This window comes from Gracilinanus agilis, chromosome 4 (genome assembly GCF_016433145.1).
Source record: "Gracilinanus agilis isolate LMUSP501 chromosome 4, AgileGrace, whole genome shotgun sequence".
In the NCBI taxonomy this organism is placed as follows: domain Eukaryota; kingdom Metazoa; phylum Chordata; class Mammalia; order Didelphimorphia; family Didelphidae; genus Gracilinanus; species Gracilinanus agilis.
This window is the reverse complement of record NC_058133.1, coordinates 190,578,316-190,587,876: the sequence shown is the minus strand read 5'-3', so window position 1 is coordinate 190,587,876 and position 9,561 is coordinate 190,578,316. Positions and strand designations below refer to the sequence as shown.

Here is a 9,561-nt window from a genome sequence, read left to right as displayed (position 1 = left end):
ATATACATACATATATCTTTCTATATTAATTTTATTTATTACAGGGCTAGGCAATGGAGGTTAAGTGACTTGCCCAGGGTCACACAGCTAGGAAGTGTCAGATTTGAACCTAGGACCTTCTGTCTCTAGGGCTGGCTTTCAATCCACTGAGCCATCCAGCTGCCCCCTACATGCTCTGTTCTGACACCCCACCACAGCCTTTTGTTAAAATAGGTATCTTCTGAATAAATTCATTATATTCTCTACTAGCATCTCATTTTCCTTAGGGGAAAAAAAGAAATTGAAAATTTTCATATAAAAGTTCTGAGAGTTTTTGCTTTTAGCATTCAAATATGATTCTGTGATACTTATTTGATACATGCTTAAGCAAGTCCTTTAAGATTGCTTTGAGGTTTTGTTTTGTTTTTAACCCTTACCTTCCATCTTAGAATCAACACTGTGTATTGTTTCCAAGGCAGAAAAGAGGTAAGGGCTAGGCAATGGGGGTTAAGTGACTTGCCCAGGGTCACACAGCTGGAAAGTGTCTGAGGCCAGATTTGAACCTAGGACTTCCCATCTCTAGGCCTGGCTCTCAATCCACTGAGCTACCCAGCTGTCCCTGTTTTTTGGGGTTTTTTTTTTTGTTTTTTTATAATGGAATTTATTCAACTAGAACTTTTATTTACTATCATCCAACATTTTCTTTTTTTGTTTGTTTCCTTCCATTAATGTCACTAGCAATCAAAATAATATACAGGGGGCAGCAGTGGATTGAGAGCCAGGCCTAGAGACAGGAGGTCCTAGGTTCAAATCCGGCCTCAGACACTTCCCAGCTGTGTGACCCTGGGCAAGTCACTTGACCCCCATTGCCTACCCTTACCACTCTTCCACCTATAAGTCAATACACAGAAGTTAAGGGTTTAAAATAAAAAATAATAATAATAATATACAACCTAAGCCTAGGAAGAGGATGGTTACATTTTATTTTCTCCTACCTAATTGTGATGACCCATTGCCTTGATCATTGACTAAATAGCTTTTGTCTGGGAGAGGCTTTCTAGTCATTGTATCTCAACAGATGGGAACTGTGATTCTAGTCAATGGCCCTGAATAGCTGAAGTCCTGCATATGGAAATAGAGAAAATCTTGGTAATCCTAAACACCTGGAGACATTCAACACAGAAAGAGGATGCCTGGTAGAGACCATACTCTGAGAAGAAAGGATTGGTGTGATATCTTCAGCGTACATTGGCTATGTCCTGGGGACATAGGTTTGAGTTGTACTGGCCACATGTGTCGCTTATGAATGTGAGTTCCTGGTGACTGTATTTTCATATATCTTGGCCATGGAAATTTCCTACATCTAAGTCTTTCATATGTCTTCCTGAGTTACATTTCTCCACTCCCTCTGTGTGTTTCTTTCCCCATCTATGGGCAACCCTCTCATTGCAAGGAGATCTTTTTCTTATCTCTATTTGCTGTGCTATTTGATTGAATGTCCTTTGTTCAAATTGACATATTCTTTATCTGACCAGGAAAATTAAAGGCATTGGTGATTACTCATGAGTCATTTCCGTTTAGTGGTAACTCATAGATTGATGACTCCTATAATTTTGAAAGCCCACATTCAAGAATTGTTCCAGGTGCTACATTTCTACTAAACCCGAAGGAACTTAGTTTATGTTGTATGCTTCTCACCATTGCCCCAACCATTTCTATCCAAGAGAAACTGGTTTATTGGGAAAATCAAAGGAAATGAATCAGAAAAAGACTCACAAAAGGACTAATTTAACCCCAGGAGGAGTATGCTAAAGGGGAGGAGAAGAATCCCACCACCACTTAGTGATGAGGTAGGAAAAATGAATTATCACTCTGGAAATTCAAGGTTCTAAGTAATAAAGCCACTTCATCTTCCTTATGGGCTGGATACCTTCAGCTCATATGCCTGATGAATCAAAGCAATGTAAGGCATCCACCCCACCAAGAACAGAGCCCATAACTTCTCCAAGTCAATTTGAGTTAGGAATGGTTCTGCTTAGCCTACTGGTTCTGTGTGGTTCTACAAACTGCCTCTCTTCCCTTTTCTCAGTTTCTGCTCTCCTCCACCATCTTGCCCTTTCGGAGACCGACATCTAAGAGTACATTTATAAATGCCAACAAAGGGCTCAGAAGCCAAGTTCTGGTTTGCAGAAGGGAAGCTTTATTTGGGAATAAATGTCAGGTAGGATGTAAGACATCTCACAACTCTAAACAGAAGTGGAGATCAAGAGGTGGCCAAGGCAGCCAAGGGAGCAGGCAGGTAGGTTTACAGGGATCCTTCTGTGGGACCTATTCAGCCACCACAAGATACTATTCCTGGTGTTCTCAGCATTGTCTGCTGGTCCTGACCTCCGTATGAAATGCCACTACCTCCAGGGACTGCCCAGAAGTAGCTCAGCTGGAGGCAAGTAGGAAATTTCTCAGGAATTTTAGTATCTCTTCTGGAGCTCTGAAAAAGGGAAAAAGGAAAATAGTTGAAGGAAAAGAGGAGACTTTGTGTTCATCCAGGCCCCAAAAGAAGTTAAGAGGACACACAGGAGTAGAAAAGAGACTTCAGAGAAGAGCAGGAAGCTGAAAGTGGTAAAGGCTCAAAGGAAACAAGAGGCTAATAGGTAGCAAGAAGGCTCACCAGGAGATTTACTATTTAGAATCAGACCTTAGACCATAGACCTTAGAGATAATTTGGTTCAAATATCATTTTGCAGATGAGGAACAGATCCAGAGAAATGGAATCACTTGTCCAAGTGCAGAAAAGACAGAGTAACTGGCCAGAAGAGTTTAAGAGATAGTGTACACAGAAGTTAGGCAATGAGACCTCTTCATTTTGGCCCAACTAACTAGGAATGGCACAAAAAATTTTTTTAAAGCTTTCTCAATTCTCAGTGACCAATCTTACCTTGTAAGTGTTCATAGCCACTCTGGGACTGGGAGGACGATGACTGCTGAACACTTCCAGAGCTACCACCACCTCTGCCTCCACTGCTGCTCTCTCCACCATATCCACCACCACTTCCGCTTCCTCTACCATGTCCACTGCTGCCACCTTTGCCACCACTTCCACTTCTTCCACCATGTCCACTGCTGCCACCTTTGCCACCACTTCCACTTCCTCCACCATGTCCACTGCTACCTCTTCCTCCACTGCCACTCTCACCACCATATCCACCTCCACTTCCACTTCCTCCACCATGTCCACTGCTACCTCTTCCTCCACTGCCACTCTCACCACCATATCCACCTCCTCTTTCACTTCCTCCACTATGTCCACTGCTACCTCTGCCTCCACTTCCCCTTCCTCCAGATCCAGAACCTGAGTCACTACAAAGAAAAAGAGAATATATCAATGAATTTGGGAGGCCTTTATATAGGAGAGAGGGAGCTCTCAAGTGACATAGTATAGGAGCCCTCTTCACTTTTTCTTCTTACAAGTTTCTTGGTTTTAACATCATGGGAACTAAGGATGTCCCTTAGTCATTGGTCAGTTCTTCTCATATGGATGGAAATGAGTCATAAATTAGGACAAGTTAGATGAATCTCCTTCCCTCTCTGATAAAGAGAAGTTACTTTAGGGCATTGAATATCTCTTCTAATGCTGAATTCCATTAAATCTTTCCAATTATGTGCTCTCTTCTGCTAAGGGTTTATGTACTTTCTTCCACCCAACATCTAGAGGGATCCCATATAAGCAAGGACAGACTTGCCCAAAGGACAATAACCTTAAAGGATGGGAGCAAACCCCTGACATTCTACTTTTTCTAGACACCTGGCATCATAGGGGTCTTTCTGACTTGGAGGAGATGGGAGAATTGGGGGAGGGAAGAAATAGAACCTGTTCAAAGCCACATACATGTCTTGCTGTCCTTCCTCCAACAGGTTACGGTAGGTAGCAATTTCCTTCTCTAGTCTTGTTTTAACATCCAGCAGCATAATGTACTCCTGGTTCTGACATTCCGTCTCTGTTCTGATGTTATTCAGCTCGTCTTCCAATATACTGATCTGCTGCTGGATCTGGGCCAGCTGACTACAATATTGCTCTTTCATTTCCTCCAGACTCTTTTCCAGGGCATCTTTCTAGAAAGCAGAAAGGGAATACTGAACATGTATGGGAGGGTAGGTGGGTGAGAGGGTCAGTGGGAGTTCAGGACAGTGGCCTGGCCCCCTGGGATCTCAGGACAAAAAGCGAAGAGTTGAAGGTGCCATTTATGGACAGTTTGAGGATGAAGGTTCTTAGCCACTTCTCCTGATATCTAGGAATTGGACCGGACATCCCTCCTTCCTTAGTTCCCCAAGATACTGAGCTGAAAACCACCTACCAAGCTGAGTTGGGACTGTAGTTCTATCTCCATATTCTGGAGATTGTGTCGGGTCTCAGTCAGTTCCTTGTTGCTGGTCTCTATCTGTTGGCTGCTGTTTGTCACCTCTTGGCTTATTTGAGTCATCTGTAAAAAGCCAGAGTTTAATGGAGATCAGATTTGCTAGTCACTGATTTCAGGGCCAGGGTTGTACCAAGGACTAGAGTACCCACTCTGAGAACTAAAGCCAGCCTGGGAGGCTATTGAAGAGAGAAAAGGAGTGAGGCTCTTGTCTGAGCCCTAAGTTGCCTGATTAAAATATTTGAAATGCTATAAGAAGGAACCATAGTATAGCAGGGAGAGGGAGAGTCAGGAAGATCTGGAGATGTCTCTACTCTAACACATATAATTACCTAAGTGACCCTGAGCAAGCTATTTAGCATCTCACTGTTCCAGGAAAGTCTTTAAGGCAAAATGTATAATAATAATAGTTTATATAGGGTGTCCTAAAAGTTTTAGTGCAGTTTGAAGCTAGTTAAGCTAGTAAAGGCTTTTGGGAAACCCTGTAGAGCACTTTTTTACAAAGCATTTATATAGATATAGATATAGATATAGATATAGATATAGATATAGATAGATAGATAGATAGATAGATAGATTGATTGCCTTTGATACTAACAAGAACTTCATTAGCTAAGGACTACAGTAATTATTATCCCCATTGTACAAATGAGGATAATACCATTTATGATTATCCCGATTGGACAAACTGAGGCTGAGAGAGGTTAAATGATTAAGTATCAAGTATTAAAAGCTAGTAAATGTCAGAGGCAAAATACAAACTTGGGTCTTTCTGATTCCAAACCATGCTATCTCTTTGTAATTTAATGACTATAATTTACAAAGGAATTGCCTATCTGGTTGGTGGAGAGAGTTTCCATCTAAGGAAATCCCTACACTATTGAAATAACAGGTTGGGAAAACTCCTCCAACCCCACAAAAAGTCCCTGCAGTATGTGCTAAATGTTTAGGGGAAGAGATAGTTGGGAATCAAGAATTCTGTCCTCCTACAGCCTAAGGAATGCCCAAGCACAATCCTGCCCAGCTTTTTCAGGCTAGGTTTATCATTCTCCCATCATGGACCATTTGTTTACCTGAGACTCATATTGATCTTCAAGTTTCTTGCGGTTCTGTTCAACAATACGCTCATACTGTTCCCGCATTTCATTCAGGGTCTTGGTCAGATCCATACCAGGTGCAGCATTCATTTCCACATTGACATCACCACTGTTCTGTCCAGTTAATCCATTCATCTCCTACCAGGAAAGAAATAAGTAATTTATCAGAATGCAATTTGGAGAGTTTTAAAAGGATAAAGACACAAATCACCTTTCTTGTTACTTTAACTCTCCCCATTTTTGAGCTCTGGAAACAACAACAACAACAACAACAACAACAAAATCTTATATCTGAAGAGCTAGTGTCCAGCCTTGTGCTAGGGCAGATCTGAGGAAGCTAGGTTGGACTTCTAGAGCAAAGGCCAGATTTGCAGGCCACTGAAGGGAGAGATGGAGTCTTTTCTGAGCCTTGATTTGACTGATATACACCCATCTAGAGATACACCCACTTTTTCCAAAAGCTCTCTCTGGGAGGAGAAAAATATTGAAAACCTCATGGCCTTAGGACTGTTGAATCCTTCTTAGGTCACCCTCTATGAACTCTTCTTTCCTCTTCCCAGTAAATCCTATTAGCTCAGCTCATGCTGCTGGGAACTGGAGATCCTACCTCTTCATGGTTCTTCTGGAGGGATTGCTGTTCATCCTGCAGAGTCTCAAGTTGCATCTCAAGATCAGACTTATGCATGTTGAGATCATCCAGAACAGCTCTCAGGCCATTGCAATCTGCTTCCACTCCTTGTCTGAAATTCAGCTCCATCTCATACCTACAGTACAGGTGGAGAAGATGGGTAAAACAAGGTTTGAGTAGGTGAGAGGTGGGAAAGAAAGATAGAAATCTCCACTCCAAAGATCAGGAGACTTCATGAAAAGAGGAGTCTGCCTGCTTCCTGATGTCCTTTCCCTTCCCAAATCATCTCTTTTTTTTCTCTCTTTAAAGATTTCCCCAGAGGAAAATAGATCATGGTTGGAGGAACATAAAGAAAGGCAAAGGAGAGAGAGGAGGAAGAACAAAGAGGAAGGGGGAGAAGAAAAAGAAGAGGAGGGGGCACAACTAGAACTTACTTAGTCCTATAAGTTTTACAAAACATCTTACATATGTTTTCTCTTTTGATCCTCTCAACAACCTTGGGAGGTAGGTGCTATTATTATCCCCATTTTACAGATGAGGAAATTGGGGGCTAAAATAGGTTAAATTATTTGCCCAGGGTCATGCAGTTAGTAAATGAGATACGATTTGAACTTGGGTCTTCTTATCTCTGAATTCAACACTCTATCCCATCTGGCTCCCTGATTGTAGAAAGGTAAAGATTCTCACTTCATCCTGAAGTCCTCAAGTGTCATGCGAGTATTGTCTATATCCAGCATGGTTTTATTATTTTCCATTGTTTCATCGAGAATCTGAGAAAGAGAAGAGCAAATTTTGAGTCCTCTCTTCCTCTCCTTACCAGCTATATGTGAAAGAAATGGAACCCTACCAGATCTGTAGACCAGGAGTCAAAAAAATCCAACAGCCTACACTTTTTCTACTGCCTTCATAGGAAACGCTCAAAGTAATCAGTACCACCAGCTTCCTGGGTTTTGTCCCAGGATTCTTCTCATCTGTAACTGTTCCACTCTTGTCCCCCTTACTAAGAGAGCCATTGAATAAGTCTGAAATTGCTAACTCAACAAGGACTAGAAAGAGTCCTTTGGGATCTAGGGATACATGTGGAAGGGAATTGATGCTGGAATTGTCCCTTGCCAGGAGATTACAAGCAAAAATGAAATAGGAAGAGAGAAATGTGCATAGTACACTCCTACCCAGCTTCTAGGCTGTATATTCCAAGTATGGTTATCCAAGTACCGCTCCTTCTTGGATCACACCTATAAATCCACCAAATTCTTCAGACTGGGCTTCTCTCTTGCTTTACATTGAATGGGAGAGGTAAGGCAATAGGGGTAGAAGGACAAACTCTAGTTTGTTTCTGATAAAATTCAAGTTTTCTGACAGATAGGCTTCCAGGTGATGATGAATACAGTCATTGTCCAAGCTATAGAGTCCAATTTCCCACCCTTCTCCTGTGCTCCAAGTATGAAGGAGAATGATAGTCAGTCATGGAACTTGAGAGCCTAAATCTAGATTTGGAAGGGAATTGGGAATCTAATTAGGCCAATCCCTTTGTCTTATATATGAAGAAACTGAACTCAGAGAGGGACCTGCAACACTCTCTTTCCCGCTTCTGCACTTGACATTTGCTCTTTCCCATACCTGGAAGGCACTCATTCCTTCATTTCTGCCTTTTTGTTTCCTTCAAAAACTCTACTCAAGCCTTATCAATATGAAGCTCTCTCTCATATTCTCAGCTGCTATGCTAGCCCCCTACACCATTCAAAATTTTGCTTTTAACTTTGAAATCTATTTACATGTATTTATGTATGAATCTCCTCTAATAGAGTATAAGCTCCTTGAGGAGAGAAACAGCTTCCTACTTGTCTTTGAATCTCTAGTGCCTAATGGAGCAGGACTCATACTAGATTCTAAGTAAATACTTATTGATTAATTAGGAAACATGCCTGAAAAATCTTACCTTGTCTCTATATTTTCTGGAAATATAATTCTCATATAGTCCTTTGTCCTCCTAGTGACCAACTTTCCACAAAACTGCTATGGCACTGCCTAATGCAGCCTTGAACCCTTAGTTTCCTTCTTTCCCCAAAATAGGACATTTGAGTATAAGGAAGGAGAGGAGATATCACCCCACTTACCTGGTCCTTGAGGTCCTTGATGGTCTTGTAGTAATGATCATAACTCTTCTGGATTGCTTGGAAATTATGGGTGTCATACCAATTCCTAATCTTTTCCTCCAGGTCGGCATTGCTATCCTCCAGCAAACGCACCTTGTCCATGTAGGTAGCAAGTCTATCATTGAGGTTTTGCATAACAATTTTCTCTCCACCTCCATTCCAGAGGTCACTATCACCACCTCCCATGCCACTGCCTCCCATGCCACCACCTCCCATGCCACCACCATAGCCCCCCATGCCACCACCATAGCCCCCCATGCCACCACCTCCCATGCCACCACCATAGCCCCCCATGCCACTGCTTCCCGTGCCACCTCCAAAGCCACTACAACCACTGCTAAAGCCCCCAGAACCACCACCAAAGCCCTTGGACATGCCATAGCCACTACTTGAGTGACTTCCAAAGCTAGAGCCCCCCATACCACCACCATAGCCACCACCAAAACTGGAGCCACCTCCACTACGCATGACACAGGATCCCCCACTGCTGCCACCACTCCTGCTGCCTGAAGAAAATCCTCCTCCTCCCATGCCACCAGATCCAAATCGGCTGGAAGAAGAGGACCGCATGCTGCAACTCCCCCCTCCAGAACCTTTCAGGCTTCCTCCTCCCCCACTGATGCGGGTTCTAAAGGAGTAAAATGAATTTTGTCTACAGCTCATGGTGATGCCCTTGGAATGCAATCAGTGCTGTTTCCAGAGTGGAGATATAGAGTAGCAATCCCCTGGCTCCTTACTTATACCACCAACAGTGGGTGGCACCAAAAGGGTGTTTCCCCTTCCCAAGTCTGCCTTACTGTCCCTGCCAAAAACACTCAATCACAGCAAAAGAAATTTGGGATCAGGGAGCCGGCCAGAGCCCCAGGGACAGAGCGTCCTGTGTCAGCCCAGGCCCCCGGCTCAGCCTACTGTATCCCATTGTGTGGGGTAAGCTGACAGATAGGCTGTCAAGGGCACCATAAATCATATATAATGTCAAGGAGAAATGAGGGGGGAATGAAGGAGAAGAGGAGAGGTGGCATAGATTCCAGGACTCCCCTTTACCCTGCTCCTGGAACCTAATGCACTTGAGATTCATGGTCTTGGCTAAGAATTTTCACGGTCCTAAGAACATCTCCCTGGGTTCATCACTTTGCTGCCATTTCAATTACCCTATGTAACAGATATTTCCCCTCATTGTCCTGTCTTAAATTGTCCTCTGTAGGCTGTGCACTAAATTAGGCATGAAGAGAATTTTCAAGCAAGTAAAGAAGGAAGGAAGGAAAGAAGGAAGGAAGCAAGGAAGCAAG

The 9,561-nt window shown here is 42.9% G+C and overlaps 1 protein-coding gene across 1 annotated transcript; it reads right to left on the bottom strand.

Moving 5' to 3' along the window:
* Positions 1 to 2,447: 2,447 nt before the first annotated feature.
* On the bottom strand, positions 2,448 to 8,935 carry LOC123246151 (keratin, type I cytoskeletal 9-like). Its single transcript, XM_044675091.1, has 9 exons — positions 8,824 to 8,935; positions 8,234 to 8,727; positions 6,804 to 6,886; positions 6,096 to 6,252; positions 5,465 to 5,626; positions 4,332 to 4,457; positions 3,866 to 4,089; positions 2,915 to 3,336; positions 2,448 to 2,467 (listed from the first exon to the last, which is right to left on the bottom strand). Exons 1-9 carry the CDS (start codon positions 8,933 to 8,935, stop codon positions 2,448 to 2,450), a joined length of 1,800 nt encoding a protein of 599 aa, XP_044531026.1.
* Between the last annotated feature and the right edge of the window lie 626 nt (positions 8,936 to 9,561).